Source organism: Neolamprologus brichardi, chromosome 20 (assembly GCF_056152115.1).
Source record: "Neolamprologus brichardi isolate AB-2024 chromosome 20, ASM5615211v1, whole genome shotgun sequence".
NCBI lineage: Eukaryota > Metazoa > Chordata > Actinopteri > Cichliformes > Cichlidae > Neolamprologus > Neolamprologus brichardi.
Window position 1 is genome coordinate 18,032,142 of NC_142123.1, and position 22,030 is coordinate 18,054,171.

Genomic DNA, 22,030 nt, shown 5'->3' on the forward strand with positions numbered 1-22,030 from the left:
AATGATAACTGGACTTTTGGAGAAGTGAATTGGATTAAAGTTAGGGCAATTTTACTGAAAGCACGAATGAAACGATGATAGAAGTGCTTGCAGTTTGATGGCACTGGCCAGTCTAGCACTGCCTGCACTTTAGTGGGGTCTGGTTAGAGGCTGTCTTTTTCAACCATATATCAGAAGAAGGAACTGTGTCAACATGGAACTCACATTTTTCACTCTCACGGCATGTCTAATCACCGTCATGTCTAATTTTTTGGCAAAATAATGACTTGGAGAGAATAAGTATGGGTTATTACTGTGATTTTTCCATTGATCATAAGACTTGAAGAGTGGAATGCTTATGACAGAGGTGTTCAACTCCAGGCCTCAACGGCTGGTGTCCTGCAGGTTTTAGATATCACCCTGGGTCAGCACACCTGAATCAAATGTTCATTACCAGGCCTCTGGAGAATTTCAGGACATGTCGAGGAGTTTAATTTAGTCATTTAAATCAGCTGTGTTGGATGAAGGCCACATCTAAAACCTGCAGGAGACCTGCCCTTGAGGCCTGGAGTTGGACACCCCTGGCTTATGAGTTTCACCCACCAGTACCCCTACCATTACTGTTGAGTGCGGCCCTTTTGGCCACACTCTGGTCCTCTAGTGTGATTTCCAATACCTTTATGAGCTGTCCTTATGTAATGACTGATGTGTCTACTCAGCTCTGTTGCTATGATGCCTGAGATGAGCTTCTATGTTGTGGAGAAACAGGTATTTGGGCAGTAGTTCAATGATATCGTATCCTTGTAGAGCTCTTTTTATGATCAGGATTGTTCTGCCCTGTGTTAGCCGGTTTGGATTAGTACCTAGGAGGAGCCCTGTTATTTGTGCTATTTGTGAATTTCAGTTGTGGGTGGGTCTGCCCGTGTGCTATTTTTTCCTTGTAGCAGAGAGTACACCCTGGATGCATCTTAGCAGAACAGGTCATTCTCTTCTCTGATTTATCTCTTCAGCCTAGTTTCCAGAGCTGTGAGCCTTTGTTTGGCAGTTTCTAAATCCTCGGTTTTGAAAACCCAATTGTACCTAATTTTCATCCAGGACCACTCTCTCATGAAACCCTTTTGCATCGATTGATATCCTTCTGGGCTTCTCTGATTTTGGCTTCCAGCTGCCCTTTCTGTGGGGAAGCTTTCTCTACCTGGATCCTTGATCTTATACCCAAGTGCTTCTAGGATTTCTGTGTCAGTCGTTTCAGTGATACTGGTAGTATGAAAGGTGCAAAGAGCAGTTTTTTTTCTACAATCATCTGATCTGATGGAGCATTGTCAATGTTCCATCACTTCATCAGTTCAATGTTCTCTCATCCCAAACGGTCATGGCAGATGGCTGCCCCTCCCTGAGCCTGGTTCTGCTGGAGGTTTCTGCCTATTAAAAGGGAGTTTTTTCTTCTCACTGTTGCCCAAGTGCTTGCTCAAAGGGGTTCATATGATTGTTGGGTTTTTCTCTGTATGTATTATTGTAGGGTCTACCTTTGATTTGATTTGATTTGATTTGATATACCACAAGGGGAAATTTCATAAGGCTGCCGACCTATTGCACGCAATGGTGGCGCCATCTTACCCTCTGACCATACATACATTACACAAAACATCACATGGGGAAGACAGGTCAGAGAGGTATAACAATGGAAAAATGCACCACATGAGGAAAGATAAGGAGAAAAAAATAACTCCCCCCAGACTGAGCTCCAATAGGGAGATCAGTTTGAGAACAGAAAAAAACACCTCTGCACATAGCACATGAAAAAAACTCTTAATACACCAAAGAAACACATGACAAGCAACAGGGGTGGGTAAAGGGTGAGAGACAGCCGATTTAGACAGTACATCCGGGCCTGCAGCCTGTGCGCTGGTCTCCTTGATCCACGTCAGCATCGGAAGGGAATAAGCGTCGAAGGCATTTGGAAAGGGAGGGGGGGATGAGTGTGTGCATATCAGTGTATATGTATGTGTGTGCGTGTCCAGAGTTCAGCTGAGACAGTGTCTTTTGCCCTGCTAGGCTAAGTAAACAGTCTTCCAGCCAACCCAGGTGGCCTTGCATGGAATGGGAAGGAACAGACTAAACACAGTCGTTATCAGGATGTTTTTGTTCGGCTCCAGCCTTGCGACCACAGCTGGCGCCGAGAGGGTATCCGCATGAAGTGATCGTGCTTTTTACTGTAGTGCGAACAGCTCATGTGAATTTCAAAGCAGTTCTATACCTTACAATATAAAGCGCCTTGAGGCAACTGGTGTTGTGATTTGGTGCTATATAAATAAAATAAAATTGAATTGAATTGGGGGAATTGTGCTTTTGATTGCCTAACCTGAAGAGGAAGCTCACAGTTGTCCAGCAGAGAAATATAGACTTGGAGCCTGAATTTCATTTTTCCCCATTTGAACTTCATACCCCTTGAACTTCTATACATTTTGTCGCCTTACAACCATAAACTTAAATGTTTTTTATTGAGATTCTCTGTGACAACACAAAGTAGTACATAATTGTGAAGTGGTATTAAAACGATACGTGGTTTTCAAAATTTTAAACAAATAAACGTAAGATAACATAACGTAACATAAGAAAAGTATGGCATGCATTTGTATTCAGCCCCCTGTACTCTGATGCCCCTAAATAAAATCCAGTGCAATCAGTTGGCTTCAGAAATCACCTAATTTGATAATCGAGTTCACCTGTGTGTAATTTAGTGTCATTACAAGTTATAAATATTATATTATAATTATATAACCTATAAATACACCCCACCCCCAAAAAGATGCAGTACTGACGCCACCATCCAATAGACCAGGGCAAACACAAACAGAATTTGGGCAAGATAGGAAGGGTAGACCCTCCCCCCACGCAGTGATACTGCAATCAATTTTGTAACAACCTGCAGGAGCATGACTGATTGAATGTTCTGCCAGAGTCTACATTGATCCCCTTGAATTGAAGATTCAAAAATGAAGATTTTTAATTGTATTTAGTTTTTATTTATTTTGCAATCACAAGACATGTAATAAGTTTAAAAAATATATTTTGTTTCCATTATCATCCTGTAGATAATTGGATTGTTGTTGTTTTTTCCAGATAATGCAAATACACTAAGTGGGAATCTGGTTATCGGAACAAACAGATGTTCTATTGCTTGATGTTCTTACATGTAGTCTCTGTACTAAACCTCTAGAGCTTGCAATCCTTAGCTAGTGAGGTGCAAGCTTGAGAATTAAAAAAAAACAAACAAACTTATAACAGGCAGTAATTACTATTAGCATAATTTTCTTTTTCCCTTTGTCTTCTAGCTGTTCCATCTGCACCACAAAATGTCATCTCCATAGTAAATGAGACTTCTCTGATACTGGAGTGGAGTTCACCAAAGGAGAGTGGTGGCCGAGAAGATGTAGTTTACAACATCATATGTAAGAGTTGTGGCAGCCGTCGCAGCGGCTGCACCCGCTGTGGTGACAACGTGCAGTTTATCCCACGTCAGCTGGGACTCACCAACACCCGAGTACATATCAGCGACCTCATGGCTCACACGCAGTACACATTTGAAATACAAGCTGTCAATGGAGTGTCTGATCAGAGTCCTTATTCACCACAGTACACGTCTGTCAACATCACCACCAACCAGGCTGGTGAGGCATGATGTTACTCTAGTGATATTTCAGTGATTTCAGTATTAACTTCTGTTTTAGTAGCTCAAATGTCTGTTAGCATGTTTTCTACACCCTTCAGATCTCTCTGTTTTTTTCTCAGCACCATCAATAGTGTCCATCATCCACCAGGTTAGCAGAACTCCTAACAGCATCACTCTGTCCTGGTCCCAGCCAGATCAGCCCAATGGTGTTATTCTGGACTATGAACTGCAGTATTATGAGAAGGTACATCAGTGCCAACTGATTGAATTCATTTCAATTCAGTTTTATTTATATAGCACCAATTCGCAAAAGCAGTCACCTCAAGGCATCTGAACCTGAAACATTTTGGCTCTTGAATTGTACTCAAAAATCTTACAGTTTTAATTATAGACAGATCTGCCTGATTTAAAGTCTTTGGTGTGTGTTATTCAGAACCAAGCAGAATGGAACTCATCTCTAACGAGGAGTCAGACCAACACTGCGGTCATACGAGTTTTAAGGCCTGGAACCATATACGTGTTTCAGGTCCGGGCTCGGACTGTCGCTGGATTTGGACGCTTCAGTGGTAAAATGTACTTCCAAACCATGACTGAAGGTAGGAATCAGATTTACTGACAAACTAAATTCAGACGTATTTCATCCCCTGTGTGCTGCCTAATATATAAGTCTAAATATAAAAATTACTCACATTTTTGTGGTTTCTTGTCTTTTCATCTGTAGAAGAATATAACTCCATTATTCAAGAGAAGCTCCCCCTCATCATTGGTTCATCTGCTGCAGGGGTTGTCTTTATTATTGCCATCACTGTCGTCATAATTGTTTGTCGCAGGTGAGCCACTCTGTGTCCACTCTGTCCCCCAGAAAATGTTCCACTCTTCACCACATTATTGTCTAAAAATCTGTACCAATTTTTTACAAAGCCACAGAAATGATACAGAAAGCACTTTATCAAAAGTGCTGATTATGAATAAAACTGCAACTTGATCCTGAAGAAATACACTCAAACACTGTAACCTACAAAAACTGCATTATGTGGTGGCAACTAGGGATGGGTATCGTTTAGGTTTTATCCGATACCGGTGCCAAACAGGTACTTTTGAAACGGTGCCGGTGCTTAAACAGTGCTCGAACCGGTGCTCGAACCGGTGCTCGAACCGGTGCTCGAACCGGTGCTTAAAGAATGGAGAACACAAAATTGGTCCAAAAACCTCTTATGTTTAGCTGTTTTTTTGTAAAAAGATAACAGTGTTAGCCTTTTCTGCAGCTATAGGGCATATATGGTATCACTCTTGGCTGGAAGCAGCTTAAACAATGGAAAAAACACAAACTTTGTCCAAAAACCTCTCATGTTTAGCTGTTTTCCACTTTTTCTTTGGTCATTTTAGCCTTTTTGGCCAGGGTGAAGGGAGTATCTGCCATCAAACAAGAAGACAGCCGCATGTAACTACGACGGTGTTTGCTAGTTCACCTTACATGCATTAATGTAATAACGTGGTTAGCCTACTCAATGTAAATTACACACGAACAACATTAAGCTACTCACCCAGAGAAGAACTGTTGCTGCTACCATCATCATCTGTCATCATTTCTGCTACACTGGCAGGACTAGGGGCCAGGACTCTCCTCTTCGGGTTCTCCGATAACAGGCACCACTCGGTGTGAGGTCTTGCAGCAAGCTATCAAATACAGTGCATTTCTCGGCTTTTAAAAAAACGCTATGCGTCGCCAGGTGTTTCATCAGATTCGAGGTGTTACCTCCTTTGCACAGTATCACCTTAAAGCACTTTTTGCAGGCTGCTGAGTTTGCATCTTTTGCTGTGAAGTACAGCCAGACTTTTGACCGCTTCGTCTTGGGCATTTTTAATCTGTAGCTCTGCTCTAAAAGAACGTACATACCTGGGCCCGCCTACTATCCTTGGAAAGGTAAAATGATTGGCTAGAATCCAAAGTGTATGACATTTCAGGGGAAAAAAGGCACTGAAATAAATCACCGAAATGTGCGCTGCTTTCCGGTCTGGTTACTACCGTTTATGTCAGAACCGGTGCTATATTGGCACCGGATACCGGTACCCATCCCTAGTGGCAACATGCAATTTAGTGTAAAATTATGTATTTAATTGAAAAGCATCTGTTCTTCTTTAAGTTGCTTGAAGACGTTTTGCCTCTCATCTGAGATGCTTCTTCAGTTCTAGGGTCAAATGGTGGAGAGTCCCAGATTTAAGCCCCAAGAGGGACAATGGACCCCCTAATGATCCTCTACCTGATCACACGAGCCGAGGTGTGAAAACAGGTGTAGGTCACAATCAGCCAAGGTTTCGGGTGAACTCATTGTGAAACCTAGTCCCACCCTATCATGTGATTTTCTGAGGATTTCCTGGGTTCAGAAGGCCCAGGATTTTCTTTCCAGCTCCTTAGACTATAATGACCTGGTTGACTAAGAACCTTCACAGACATATTTAATTGAAAGCCAATTATGGGCTTCTTTGTAGTAGACAGTTTTAAATAGGGTAGAAACACATGGTTTGTTTTTTTTCTGGAGTAGTTCAAAGTCAAGACTTGACTATGTCAGGTCATGATTATATACTTAGTAAACATATATTTTGTGTTGTCTTTGTCATGCATCAGTCTTTATTGTACACCATATAGTATAGTATAGCCTGTGCTCTGTTTTGTTTAATAGTTTATGTAATTAGTAGATTTAGTTTTTGTTTTTGAGTTGATGGATCTACATGCAGACTTTTTTGTATTTGTTTACAGCAAAAGAAATTCTGACAGACCAGAATCTGAATATACAGACAAACTCCAACATTACACCAGCGGTCACAGTATGTACCTTTTACTGCAAGTTGTTGACATTAAGACTGATAGTCATTAGTGCTGTATTTTATGAAATTAATGTTTTTTCAAAAAATGACAGAAAGAAATCAAGTTTCCCTGTGTTTTCACGATTCAGTTTTTACATGTATATCTGTTGCTGTTTCTTCTATTTTTCTGTTGAAGTGTCACCGGGAATGAAGATCTACATTGACCCCTTCACATATGAAGATCCCAATGAAGCGGTTAGAGAGTTTGCTAAGGAGATTGACATTTCCTGTGTGAAGATTGAACAAGTGATTGGAGCAGGTAAAACAAAGAGATGCCTTAGAAAGGAAACGATATTAGGTGTAAGTAAAGACAGGCAGTGATTGGTGAGGTTTATGATACTTAGTACGTCAGAATGTGACTGTCTTGACCTTTATTATTATATTAATTGTCTATTCAAAGAAGGTAATATTAAAGGTTTCTTTATCAAAGGTTAGATTAAGAAGTCACTGTACTGTTGTGACAGTGCTTGGAACTAAAATCAACTTAAACATAGCTTTTCTGCCTAATTGTTCTCTATCATGTCTGCCTAGATTACAGCAGTTTACAAAAACTTTGATAGTTACAGAAGATGACACAAAATGAATATATTATAATACATTACATGTCATTTACCACCTGTAAACCTGACAGGAGAGTTTGGAGAAGTGTGCAGTGGAAACCTCCGACAGCCTGGGAAAAGGGAGATATTGGTGGCCATCAAGACTTTAAAGGCAGGGTACACTGAACGGCAGAGGAGGGACTTTTTAAGTGAAGCATCTATCATGGGTCAGTTTGATCATCCCAACATCATCCATCTGGAGGGAGTGGTTACCAAGAGCAGCCCTGTAATGATCATCACTGAATTCATGGAGAATGGATCCCTTGACTCATTCCTCAGGGTAAAAGAGACACTGTACAATTCAATACAAGTATAGTAGTACGCACGTGTGTGTGTGTGTGTGTGTGTGTGTGTGTGTGTGTGTGTGTGTGTGTGTGTGTGTCAGTACTGTAATAAAAAAAGAAGGAAACAGGGAAAACAAGTAACATTAATATGCAAATGAGGGTGGTTACTCGTCAGATATCACCGAGCTTAAATTCTTCCATGTATTTTTTATTATATCTGTGGATTGCCATTTTCAGCTTGTTGTCCACTTCTCACACATTTCAGCTTTTGAATTTTGGTCAAGAGGTTTTAAAGTCCATCCATCCATTTTCTTTTGTTTATTTGGGGCATCACATTTCCAAGCAAGGCAAGTAAATGTAAATCTCTCCAGAGTCTCCTTGGTCTGCCCCAGGGCTGGCCTCCTTCTGGTGATTCGAAAGAACTCACACCAGAAGCGCCCAGGAGGCATCCTCGTCAGGTGCTCAAACCACCTCAACTGGATCCTTTCAATGTGGAGGAGTAGCAGCTTTATTCTATCTCTAAGGAACAGCCACCCTTCTGAGAAATTTAATTTCTAAAACTAATATGTGCAACCTAAGGTCAGTGTTGGGAAGGTTACTTTTAAAATGTATTCCACTACAGATTACAGAATACATGCCCCAAAATGTATTTTGTAATGTATTCCGTTACTCTACTAACCGTTACTAATACTCAATGAGAGTAACGTATTCTGAATACTTTGGAATACTTATTACATTATCATGCTTTTTACAACTACATGAATGTACTATTGCTGTGATTTATTACTATTACTGAAGGTCCGCTGCTCCGAAGCGTAGTAAAGGGACCTCTGGCTAATACGGCAGGTTCCGTGTTGGGCTCAGGCTGAAAAATACTTTACTTTACTTTGTTGTCTGGGTCAACTTTGCTTGCGAGCGACAGAGAGAGGCGTTGAAAGGCTGCTCCAACTGAACTTATTGTTTCGGAGGAAAACATGAACACAGTGTACAGTCGAGTCTTAATAGCGTACTTACAACTGGGCTCGTCAGGCACTCTTCTTGGCTACAGTGGTTATTATTATATTTACAAGCTTCCAGCTCCCGCTCTCGATAACAACTCGTACTTTTTCCACTCTCCTTTTTCTCCTTCCTCTTGCTCACAGACACAAAACGTGTATGGCAGTCCATTCTCCCTGCAGCACGGACTACACTGCCTATGATGCTACATTCTTTAGAGCTATGCCTGTAGCATTCTGCCTATTAGCTTAGCACAACAACAACAACAAAAAGGCGCAGAGAGAGAGCGTCACCCTGTAACCATGGCAACCGTAACGCTGCTGCCTGGAGCAACAGAACATAGCTGTCAAACAAAACCCAAACAGTCCTGACCCGCCACAATATGAAACAGGAAAGTACTGCCGTGTAATCCATTTATTTCAACAAAGTAACTGTATTCTAAATACCTCCTTTTTAAACTGTAACGGAATACAGTTACTCATATTTTGTATTTTAAATACGTAACAGCGGTACATGTATTCCGTTACTCCCCAACACTGCCTAAGGTCAGCAGCACCCCACTCCCACTCTACACAATGTGAATACAGTACCCGCCTGAGTCATCTGACAGTCACTTCAGCTTCAAGGTAGACAGAAAGTCTTGTTCCATGGCCTTACAAACTCTTCCCACACCTGAGTATTTGCTTCAATTTTTCCTACCAGTGCTCATCAGTTGCCTCTGAAGTCCCATTAGCCAATTATCCAGAACATATATCTCTGGCCTAGGGTGTCTTGGTGCCACGTGCACCTATGGACATCCTTATGTTTAAACATGGTGTACGTTATGGACAAACTGTAATTTGCACAGAAGTCCAAACACAAAACACCACTTAAGTCCAAATCAGACAGGCCGTTGTTCTTGATCAGCTCCCTCCAGTTCTCCAGTTCAGTAGGACAACAGAGTCACCAAATGGAGCACCCTCAATCATCCCATTCAGTGACTGTAAGAAGGTTGGGTTATAATAATAACAATACTATTTATAAGAATAATAATATCTGTTGTTTGGCACATAAGTGCAAATGACAGTCAGGACCTATCCCCTGAACCAAAGCGTCTCAAAAGTGAAAAGAATACCAAGTGCAACTCTAGACTGGAACAGTCCAATTCCCAGGAGGCTGGTTCCAGAGCCCAATGCTTGCCTTAATGTGAGCCTAATCTGTATCTCTCGACCTCTTGACCCTTTTGAACCTTGAACCTCCTTCCTCTCCAGGAAGGGTTCGATGTGTCATGTCTTAATTGCCAGCCTTGATAGGCAAGAATCAGACTGCCATCCACTTTGGGGTGGCTGTAGCTCAGGAGGTCAACCAGGTCATCTGCTCATCAGAAGGTTCGTGGTTTGATCTCTGGCTCCTCCAGTCTGTCATGCCAAATAACCTTGGGCAAGTCTGAGTACTCTGGGAGAGTAGAAAAGCGGTATATTTTTCCCCCTCGTTGTATATTGGTTTCTCTTCTTCTTACTTTTGCACCTTTGTGGTCCAGCTACCCAATTTTGCTGTGCAAGAAATTGCACAATGACAATAAAAAGCTCTAAGTCTCTAAGTCTAAGTCTATATAAGAATCAGTCCATATACCATTTACACTGCATCTCCTGGTGCATGTTGTTTCTTCTTATCTGCTAATGGAGGCCATGAGGTGTGTTTTGTGGTGTGTATGTGTGTGTGTGTGTGCTAGAGCTGACCTTGCCATGTTACTTTACGTGGCTGTCAAAACTATTATGTGTACTGGGTTTCTTGCTAAAGCAGCCCCAAACAAAATTTGCAGACCTGCTGTATAGAACCTGGTACCCCGGTACTCTCTTTTTCAAGAGAGTTTGTACAGTTTAATATCTGAAAAAGGCTGCACATGGAAGCAGGCAGAGTGGTTGAGACATAATGCTCAGACATTTATCCAAAAGAGTCCAGTGTTTTTTCAATTAGTTTTATAACAACCTGTGATGTTTGGAGAGTCAGCACATGTGATTTTTGTGGAGTGAATTTATATCAATTTACACTAATTTGATGTTGTTTTCTTGAAAGCAAAATGATGGCCAGTTCACAGTGATACAGCTGGTGGGAATGTTGCGCGGCATTGCAGCAGGAATGAAATACTTGTGTGACATGAACTATGTCCATCGAGACCTGGCAGCGAGGAACATCTTGGTCAACAGCAACCTAGTGTGCAAAGTGTCTGACTTTGGCCTGTCACGTTTCCTTGAAGAGGATACTTCAGACCCCACTTACACCAGTGCTCTGGTGAGTCCTTATCAGTGACTATGGAGACCTTCATTCAGTACATTTCATTTATAATACTTCAAATTGTATTATAAATTCTGTCATAAATGAACTTCTTCTTCTTCTTAGGGGGGAAAGATTCCCATCAGGTGGACAGCACCAGAGGCCATTCAGTACAGGAAGTTCACCTCCTCAAGTGACTGCTGGAGCTATGGCATAGTCATGTGGGAGGTGATGTCATATGGAGAGAGGCCCTACTGGGACATGAGTAATCAAGATGTGAGTAAAGCCCTTTAAAATTACTGGTATTTGTGTTTAAGATAAACAATGATAAATTGCCAGATAGTCGTAGTTGTTTCCTTGGGCTTAAGTTAAGCAGTTTCAATTTACTGCCAAAAGTAGGCCTCTGGATCCAACGCTGTTTTCAAACCCATGAGGCTCTCTATGCACTGTTCTTGAGCTAATCTGAAGGCCACATGAAGTTTGGAGGTCTGTAATGATTGACTCTGTCCATAAAGATGGTGACCTCCGTGGCAACCTCATACTACACAGTGTTAAACATGTCCATGTCCCAACTTATTTGAGATTCCAAATGGTCTTTTTCTTAAAATAGTACATTTTCTCAGTTTAAACATTTGCTATGAGAATAATATATCAGTTTATCAGATTTGCAATCATTTCTTTTTTTCTTTTTAAATCCTGTCCTGTTTGTCAGCTTTTGTTTTAACCATGAGTTTTCATGCAAATTGTTTTAGGTAATCAATGCCATAGAGCAGGACTACAGGTTGCCACCCCCTATGGATTGTCCTAGTGCACTACATCAGCTAATGCTTGACTGCTGGCAGAAAGATCGCAACAACCGACCCAAATTCAGCCAGATTGTCAGCACACTGGATAAGATGATCCGCAATCCCAACAGCCTGAAGGCCATGACACCCTTGTCATCAAGGTATGACAGGAAGAACAATTATTTCACACTGAGAGTTGCTGACACCCAATCATCTTTTTAACTTCTAGTTCTTTTGTCTTTTTCTATCCACCATTTAGTGTTCATTTAGCTCTGCTTGATCGCAGCACTCCAGATTTCTCCTCTTTCAGCACCGTCAATGAGTGGCTGGATGCCATAAAAATGGGCCAGTACAAGGAGAACTTCACCAGTGAAGGCTTCACCAGCTTTGATGTGGTGTCTCAAATGACCATGGAGTATGTTAGATACTTTTCTTATATCAAAAACAGAGGTCTCACATGCACACACTAGCTGATGAGTTAGAATGCGGCAACAATGGGGAAGTGTAAGGATTTGAGCGAGGGAAACCTTGGACCTTGCCATCTATGTGGATATTACTACCTACTACCTGCCTAAGCATTGTTGCAGACCATGTACACAAGGGATGTCAAACACATTTTACACTGTGGGCCACAAACTGTACACCCTACTTTGATCTTAAGTGATCTTAAATGGGCCAGACCAGTGAAACTACATTATAAATGTTGTTACTCGTTAAGTTACTGTGGACTCATTAATAGTTGAAAAACAGTATCTCACCTGTCATTTCAGTGTTTAACTGTTAGTAATTGCTTTAATGTAGTCTGAAAGAAACAGAACCGTATTCACGGAAACAGTATTCCCTAATGGCTATGGCCTCTTTCAGCGGGAAAATGTGCCCTGCCGCAAAGGAAAAATGGTTCAGAAAAGTTGGGACTTAAAGAATCTGTTGCTAATCTCTTTGTGCCAGATACAACAACCTACTGGTGTCTCCATGCCTTGATGGTGTTTGTAGTCAAACTTGGCACTGCTCATGTTGGTACTGGTCTAAGAATCCTTGTGTACTGCTCTGCCAACCAGGAGCTGGTGCTTTGGCTCTCTGGTGTTATTTCCAATACCTTTCTCAGGTGTCCTTACATATTGACTCATGTGTCTACTCAGCTTGGTTGAGATGAGCTTCCATGTTGTGGAGAAGCAGGTATTCAGGCAGTTGTTCTATGATGTCATACCATTATGGGGATCATGAAGGATCCCCATAATGGTATGGGGACCATACCATAAAAGTATAAAAGTAAGACAAGTAAGTATAAAAGTAAGTATAAAAGTAAGACAAAACATAAAACATAACAAACATAAAAGTAAGAGTGAGGATTCTAAACTGATATCTAATAATAATAATAATAAAAGATATGGTAATGAAATGATGAGGCTTTGCCAACAAAAATTAAAATAAACACTTAATATTTGCCACCATGTTAAATGGCCTGTATTTTGTATAGCGCTTTACTAGTCCCTAAGGACCCCAAAGCGCTTTACACATCCAGTCATCCACTCATTCACACACAGGTGATGGCAAGCTACATTGTAGCCACAGCCACCCTGGGGCACACTGACAGAGGCGAGGCTGCCGGACACTGGCGCCACCGGGCCCTCTGACCACCACCAGTAGGCAATGGGTGAAGCGTCTTGCCCAAGGACACAACGACCGAGACTGTCCAAGCCGGGGCTCGAACCGGCAACCTTCCGATTACAAGGTGAACTCCCTCTTGAGCCACAATCACCCCTCATGGACCATGGACCTTAAACTTCCACAGAAATCAAACATGAGCATGTCTATTAGGCTGTCCAAACTTTCAGGGGTAAGACTTGGATCTCACAGGTCAGCAACATGAGCAGGACTGAACTTATCTTTTTTATTTTATTTGTATCCCTCAATTGTAAAAGCATTGCTCTGCTGCCTGCCCCAGGCGGGTGACATGGACACCCAAGTTTGTGAATACAATAACTCAAAAAGGAGGTGATGTAATACCTTAGGTGTATCAGATGAGTCTGAATCTTAATGATATTGACCTCAAGGTTAAGTCAGGGTTCAACTTTCCTGAAAATCACCTAGGATTTTCTCATTTATACAACAGGTATTTCTACTATGAAGCTGAAGGGTAGCACTGGCAGCTGCCTGTATTTTTATTTTTTTATTTATTTACTTTGAACATTTACACGTTTGTGTGCTTTAAATTTGTCACCCATTGTCAGAATGCTCTGCTGTTCAACTATAATGTCCTGAGGTGTCTATGGTAGGAGATTACCTGAACTACCTGTCTGTGCCATTGTGCATCAGCACATAGGAGCATTCAAAGCCCAGAGTTTTTTTGGCCGCACCAGCAGCCTCCCTTACTGTAGGGAGGCTGCTGCCATACTAATTATCATACTACTTATCATACTAGTTACCATACTAGTTATCCATGTTCCTGAAATGAAAAATTAAGTTGAAGAGGTTTTCTGTGAAATGTGAAAGTAACTGTTGCTTAAAGTGTTGCAGATTTAAAGGAAGACTTAGATTAAGATGGACTAAGTGCCTGAACTTTTTTAACCAACTTTGTACAATTTTATAATATACACAAAAGTTGTCATTTAGATTTTGTTTTCAGTATCCACAAGCCAGAATGCCTTCTGAAATGTCAACTGTTACTCCTGTGGTATAGCTGGGTGTAATGATGGCGTATGATTTGTCTTCAGGGATATCCTCCGAGTGGGAGTGACATTGGCTGGTCACCAGAAGAAGATTCTGAACAGCATCCAGTCAATGAGGGCCCAGATGAACCAGATCACCTCTGTGGAAGTGTAATCTCATAGACCAGAAGCACAAAGACTGTTCACTACAGGAAGTCCAGCTGCCAGTAACCATGCATTGAGGAACACATATACTGTGACTTCAGTTGAACCTCAGATTCACTTTTCCTCCTTCCAAACACTCTCCAAAGGCTTCCATCAGTATGCAGCACAGCACAGATGTTGAGTAGTTTTCTTGAAGCTGCTGTATATTCAGGTAACAGTCATTTTGGGGGGCTGTTGGACATAATCACAGGCATCTAACTGTCAAACTACTACAGTACAGTCACGTGTCTTGTTAATGTTCCATCACTCTTCCACTCTCTCCACTACCAGCAACTTAAGTTATTCTTAAGAATTAATGTCCTAAATTTTATGCAAGGAACCTGCTGTCACAGTGAACGATGATATTAAAAACAGCATAGCAGGACTCAATGAACTGGCTGGTGCAAATTACAACTTATACGTTAAGTTGAGCATATTTATTTATAGCTGCCACCTTCACCTTACTGCTACCTCTGTACCACAGTAATTGTGGCATTTTTCATAACTATGTAAAGTTTCTTAACTATGTAAAGCTGCAAATCAGAACTTTTTGTCAGATCAAACCCAGTTTTTGGTACAGGCAATTGAACATTTACATAGATTGTATGGTGTGAATTTGAATAAGGAAGCATTGGCTAACTATGACCCTTATATTATTCAGCTACAATGTAGATGAACACACTTCTACTACCAGCAACAACAGGTGCCAAATACATATATCTCTATCTCTATCTCTCTCTCTCTCTCTACACACACACACACACACATATATATATATATATATAGAGAGAGAGAGAGAGACAGAGAGAGAGAGAGAGAGAGAGATCATTTATCTCACTGTCCCATTTACTGCGGAAACTGTGATACGAAACTTGCCGATATGATTCTCGGTTCTGTACATGTGTTTTGGGGTTAAAGGTTTACAAGTTTTCATGTTTTATAGAAAATTGTTCAAGAGAAATACCTTTTACACCCAGTTGTTGTCTTGTATTTTTCTTTTAAGAAAAAAAGACTGCTCTTTCATTTGGCACTTTTAAATCATAGCTGTTAAACAAATTGCTTTTCAATGTTTCATATTCTCACATACCACTGAGAGCTATAGGCACTGGCTTGCCAACAGAAGCAAATTGGAATTTAGTGTCTTGCCAGAGGACAGTTCTAAATGATGAGGCAACTGAACTACTAACACTGTATTTAGTGACTCAACATTACTTGAGTTATAGCTTCCCAGCAAGTGCTACCAATAAGCAATTATTATTCTATCCTCAAAGTGATTTAAAATAACATTCAAATGTCCTGCAGATTTTGAAATCTAGAAATTTTAAAATGTCAATTCAAATCTATGTTTTGCAACCTAACAAAGGCCGTATGTAGAGGAGTGCTTTTCAAGACAGGTCATTTTCAGAATATGAAGAGTAATACAAATCTTGTTAATTATGTGTTCAACAGGCTTGGCTGATAAAAACCGATGATAGATATCCCTTTATTAAGCATAGCATGTATTACATTTGACACCAAAGTTTAGCCTTTAACATTGAACTCTGTGTATGATGTCTTGAGCTTGACCGCCTACAGTGTAAGTTTCTTGGATATATATAAAATGCACAAATTATTGCTTTCATAATTAGGAGACTCAGATCCACTTATTGTGAGAAAACAAATTATTATTTTTGCCCAAAAATAAATTCACATAATTAGTATGTCATACGATGTTTTCTCCTTAAGAAACTGAGTAGTACTTGATAATGCAGCCCATAACTTATGGTATAATTTCATATATTTCAGATCAGAATGTAGGGTGTTTTTCAGTTGTCTAAAAATATATCTCTGTAAGGACGGTGCAACCAACTAGGGCCAGGACCAAATTGCTCTCTCCCCAGCCACCTTCTCTGGGGGAAAACCAAGGCATTTACAGCCCAGCTGAGAGACCTAATGTCTGTAGTGTGTCTTGGGTTTATCTCAGTGCCTCCTCCCAGTAGAACATACCCAAAAAGCTTGCTCAGGAGGTATCCTAGTCAGATGCCCAAACCACTTAAGCTAGTACCTTTTGGTGTCTAAACTGCTCCAGTGTGAACTATAGGCCACCACCCGATAAAGCCAACAGAACCACATCAACTGCAAAAAAGCACAGACAAGATCCTGAAGCCACCACAATGGAAGCCTGAGAAATTCTGTCCATAAAAATTTGAAATAGACTTACTGCCAGCAGTGTAACCAAGTTCTCACTGTGGTTTGAACAGTGACCAAATAGGGACTTTCTATAATAGTCGTTTTTTGTTTGTTTGTTTCTTGTTGTCTTTCTTCTTCTTTTTTTTTGTTAAACAATGTCTTCTCCAAGTCGACAAGATACATATAGACTGGTTCGACTGGCACCAGGGGCTTTGGCCTGTGAACAAGATATCACCCTCCCCAGGCCTCACTCCAGGGCATGGTTATAGCCCAATGGTTATTTCTTTTTTGTTTGTTTGTTTGTTTGTTTAAAAAAAACCAGTTAACATTTGAATGGCATTTCAGAACCGAACTTATGATCCTAATTTTTTTTTGGACACATGGATGGATGGACTTCGATGTGCTTCCATAAAGTTGAGTTTCACAATAAAAGCAGTCAGCTAAGATTCATTTTTGGATTTGAGAGCAGTATTCAGTTGTTTAAGGAGAAACTCCATTCTCTTGCATTCCTCTTCACATGCATTGCACTTCTAAACTGATCCACGCTGCTAGGCATGGGCATGTGAAGTTTTAATGATGCATCATAGATGAATACTATCAGAGTGTCTTGGAGAACTTAGAATAGTTTATCTGTGGATTAAATCTGTCAACAGATGGGTGATCTAAGAGGCCACAATAAATGATTATGAGGCTTACTTTGAAAAGCTGTAACTTCCAATTTTGTAAATCATTACTGAAAAAGTCTACAACCACTGACTGACATGATTTAAAATATGAATAGGTTTTGAGTGGTAAATCAGACTACCCATGGTTTGGGAAAATATCACGATATAGTTGTGCAATGTTTAGGATTCTGTTTAGGATTCTGGCACCATAAGTGCATTTCTGTCTTTGCTTCTGAGAGGACAATCATTCAGATTGTCCATTAAAGCTATAAGCACCAAGCCTCAGAACAAAATAGCTATGCTGTGGCTCTTATGCAAGTCTTTGCAAGAAATTAGGTATCATGTCCCGTTTAGATATTGGTGTTTATACACTCTGGGTTTCTGTAGGACATAGAGGTCCTGTGCTCTACATTATTACCATAAAAGATGTGTTTCATCTCTGATCTCTGTTTTGTCTTTTCTGTCCTTGTACATATTCCCTTCATGATTTGAAATGAAGCTGAAGTGTACCATCATCTGAACTCAGAAATCACTGTGGGTTGGGGTTTGAAAGGTAACATAGCTCAGAAGCCTCACAGGACCAATACAGCATTAGAAATATTTTGGGGTTTTTTTTAATGTGAATTTTAATAAAATGTGAGGTTGTTTTGTTTTTTGTTTTTTTTAAATAAATGTTATGCAATCGTTGTACGTACAGAAAAGAAAAGTGAATTTTACGTTTCAGTCATGTGACATTTGAGTGATTTTTTTTTAAATAGGAACATTTGGCATGTTAAACCCTTCCTTCTAATGTACTGCCATAATTCACATGTTCATCCACTCACTATGGTGTTATCTACATGACTCCCTTTGAACTTGGTCCTGTTTGTTGTCAGTTATTGTAAGGCTATAACATGTTTTGATGGTAGCATTCAAAAGCACAATTCCAAGACATTTATTCCCCACTTATGTTTTGAAATTCAGTGCTATTGTAAAAAATCAGGAAGGAATACATATGCTTCTTTAAGGGTTAGTTATTCTTTGTAATCTGCTCACTGGAACACATAAGAATAAAGAAACAAACTCTTAACAAGCTGCTTTAACAATGAAGGTTTGGATTTCTAGTGTTGGATCAGGACAGGCCAGACTCCTTTTTTTCTTTTTTAATATGTTGTAGTTTAAAGAAATGCACTGACTTGAATTAATTATAAAACATGTCCTGATGCATGTTCTTTCTGAACAGAAGGTACAACTCAGACTTCTGTATTGCAGAAGCTCATTAGACATTGCATGTACTATTCTGGGCTCTGTGTTAGTCTTCCTGGAGATAGTGTTTTTTTGTAAATTTTTATGACTATCATCCAAAAGAGGTGCTTCCACTTATCTCAGCTTTAAGTGTTGCTTATTGTTTATATTTTCGTTTAATGTAAAAATCTATTGTTCTCTCTGATTTATAACAGATTCATATTGATACCATTTTTTATTCTGTCATATAATTGTAAAAACAGCCTTACATATTTTACAAACACATAAACACATTGTACTGTAATGTACACATGCATTCGCTGCACATATTTAACACACTGGACCCAGGCAACAGATTGACATTAGATGATAAGTGCTTCTGTTCAAACTGACCAGAATTATTATTTGATGGTGTTTGGTAAGAAATCAGATTCTGTAAATTAATAATCCATCCACCCATTTTCTCTGCTTATCTGGATCCAAGCCGCAGTCTAAGAAGAGATGACCCAATCTTAATCTCCCCATCCACCACCACATGTTCCTGTGGTGGGACATCATGGAGTTCCATGTATGCATTATACTCAGAAACCCAAACCACCTCAACTGACTCCTTCCTACAGGAGAAACAGCAGGTCTTTACTGTGAAGCTCCCAAATAACTCACATCTAAGGCTTGTATCTGTGATCTTATTCTTTTGATCATAACCCACAGCCCATGGCCATAACAACAGGAATTTGAATATGAACCTGACATACTTGCTCCTCCACTTGAGACAGAAACTCATCCCTCATTTCCCCAGTGGCATTCTACCCTTTTCTGGCTGATAACCATAGCCTTTGTCATCCCTCCTGCTTCACAGTCAGCCGCAAACTGCTCCAGTGCTGACTGCAGGTCAATACTCAATGAAGTCAACAGGACCACACCATCAACACCATGCAGGTACATGAGCCCAAGACAGACAAATGTGAATCCGTTTATTACAGAAATTTTCTTCATTAAAGTCATGAACAAAATTGGTGACAAATGGCAGTATATCCAATGTTACATAATCAGAGCAAAAACCACAATATTCATCCTGAATTTTTCCACTACCTCTAAGGTAGCCTGAGGAGGGCAGTACCCCAAAGCTCGACCACACCCTTCAGTTTCCCTTCTTGAATACGACCCCTGTCACCAAGAGGGTCTGTCCTAGTATTGCAGTATTGTAGAGGGATATCCAGTTGAACAGCCCCACAACATCCAGAGCTTTAAGGAACTTGGGGCAAATCTTATCCTTTCCAGAGTTTTGACTTACCTCAGTGACCTTATCCACAGTGATTGGCGAGCTAACCCCCAAGTCTTCTGCTCTGCTTCCTGAACAGAAAACATGTTCAAATTCCTTTAATATTCTTTCCACTCTCCAACTATGTCCTTAGTTAAGGTCAACAACACCTAATCCTCACAGTACAAAGTGAAGGCAGAAAATTGCGTTCACCAGTGTATGAATGTGAGAGTGAATGAATAGTGGTATTGTAAAGCGTTTTGAGGGGTCCTGAAAAGCGCTATATAAATGCAATCCATTATTATTATTATTACCTCGCTAAATATCTGACAGTTTCCATGGCATCACCCCGGAATATGCAGACTGGAATATGGAACATTTGTTTTTGCAAAGATGACTGTCTAAAGCTGCATTCTGCTTGGCCTATCAGTACCCATCAACTGCCACAGGAGTCCCATAGTCTAGTCTAATTCAGTAGGATTATTTGTTCAGCTTGATGGCTCTTTTTTACTCTGCTGCAAAAGATCTTGGATCTGGGCAAATTTCTTTAAGTATTTTTTTTGTCCTCAGTTGAGGTCAACAACATCCTATCCCAAATGTGCACTCTGTGTGTGGAAAACTGCTTTTATCTCACTGTCTGACAGTTTTTGTGACATCACCAAGTCACCATGTAGACTGGAATATGGAATATGTGTTTTTGCAAAGATGATTGTCAAAGCTGTATTCTGCTGGCCCTATCAGTACCCATCAGCTGACACAGGAGTCCCACAGTCTACCCTAATTCGGCAGCACTTTCTTCTACAGCTTGGTAATAAAGTGGTAATAGTAGGTTAAAAACGTAGAAACAAGGCTGTAATATTGTGTAACAAAAAGTTATTACCACCTAATGACAAAGTAATAACCACTTAATATCCAAGTAATATTGTGGTAGCAACAGTGGTCACAGTTAGTTCTACTGAAATATATGGAATCTGATGACAAGGCCCAAAAAGTGTGGGTAATAATGTGGAAACACAGCTCGGATATAAGTGGTAATAGTAGGGGTATCAAGGCAGAAACAAGAATTAAAGTGATGACTACTAAGAAACACCTCTGGCCGTTTCTGTGTAATAAGCAGGAATTTAATACCATAGTAATGATAACTGAAGTGGAACACATGTTTAAAATGTCCTGTAAACAAAATAAAATGCCATCCATGTTCTCCTGCTCGTCTAATTCATGGACAACACCCCACAAATTCACTGGGTGGCGATAGCTATAATGCTATATAGACCTGCGGGCAGACTGTTCCTAGGACTGCACTCTTCTGGACAGAGATCTCTCATGTTGTTCCTAATATCTGCTGGAGCCACTTGCCTAGCTTAATTTTCACTACACCAACTGCTCTGATTACCACTGGGACCACTTTTACCTTCACCCTCCACATCTTCTCAAGCTCTTCTCTGAGCCCTTGGTACTCCTCCAGCTTCTCGTGTTCCTTCTTCCTGATGCTGCTGCTCCTCAGGACTTTCCTGACCCTCTGCAGGTAGTTGGTGGTTGCAGCTTTCCTAGCAGCCTCTTCGTGGTTCCTATTTGCCTGTAAGATTCCCAGGTATTTGTAACTGTTTTAGATGTCTACAATGTTGCCTTCTGGTAGTTCGATCCTCTCAGATCTGACTGCCTTCCCTGTCTTTGTCACCATCTGACTACACTTCTCCAATCTGGTTGTGTGGATCAGTGAATCGATGTCTCGTTCACTCAATGTCATCCATGTAGAGGATGTGGCTGACAGTCTTGTCAATGATCTCACTGAGGGGGTTCAGGCTTATCCAGAACAGCAGTGGGGACAGAGCATCTCCTTGGTATATCCCGTACTTGATGGTGACTTGTGCTATGGGCTTGAAGTTGGCCTCTAGTGTTGTACGCCACATCCCCATTGAGTTCCCGATGAATACTCTTAGGGTCCTATTGATCTTTTATAGTTCTAGCCATTCCAGGATCCAGGTGTTGAGTCATAGGCTTTCTTATAGTCAATCCAGGCAGTGCACAGGTTGGTCAGCTGACTGCTCAGTTTACCAGCAGCTGGTGTTTTGCACCTCTGGTATTCTTGTCAATTCATTTCAGTGCCCCACTCATGTATTGACCAATGTGCCTGTTCATCTTGATGTCTGACAGGAGCTTCCATGTGGTAACAGGTTATTGGCAAGTAGTTGGATGGGGATGGTCCCTTCTGGGTGTCCTTGAGGATCAGGAGTGTCCAGCCTTTGGTTAGCCATTCTGGGTGTCTTTCTAGCAGCTGGTTCATCTGTGCTGCCAGACTCTCGTGGAGTGCAGTCAGTTTCTTCAGGCGAGTAGGCATGAACAATGTCATATGCAGAGAATATGCATCCTTTATGAATCTGAAAAAGTTGATTCTGTTTATCTGGACAGAGAGTTCAGTGAGAGA

General features: G+C 40.7%; 1 protein-coding gene across 1 annotated transcript in view; it reads left to right on the forward strand.

The window, feature by feature from the left end:
* The window catches only part of LOC102793323 (ephrin type-B receptor 2-like), a 70,669-nt gene extending 51,657 nt beyond the window's left edge, over window positions 1–19,012 (forward strand). The window contains exons 5-16 of the mRNA XM_006807171.3: window positions 3,315–3,650; window positions 3,772–3,896; window positions 4,086–4,248; window positions 4,374–4,482; window positions 6,411–6,478; window positions 6,654–6,776; window positions 7,149–7,396; window positions 10,452–10,667; window positions 10,776–10,925; window positions 11,402–11,595; window positions 11,694–11,849; window positions 14,149–19,012. Coding sequence (XP_006807234.2) covers window positions 3,315–3,650; window positions 3,772–3,896; window positions 4,086–4,248; window positions 4,374–4,482; window positions 6,411–6,478; window positions 6,654–6,776; window positions 7,149–7,396; window positions 10,452–10,667; window positions 10,776–10,925; window positions 11,402–11,595; window positions 11,694–11,849; window positions 14,149–14,257 — 1,997 coding nt within the window. The 3' untranslated portion in view covers window positions 14,258–19,012. The remainder of the gene's footprint in view (window positions 1–3,314; window positions 3,651–3,771; window positions 3,897–4,085; window positions 4,249–4,373; window positions 4,483–6,410; window positions 6,479–6,653; window positions 6,777–7,148; window positions 7,397–10,451; window positions 10,668–10,775; window positions 10,926–11,401; window positions 11,596–11,693; window positions 11,850–14,148) is intronic.
* The last annotated feature ends 3,018 nt before the right edge of the window (window positions 19,013–22,030 follow it).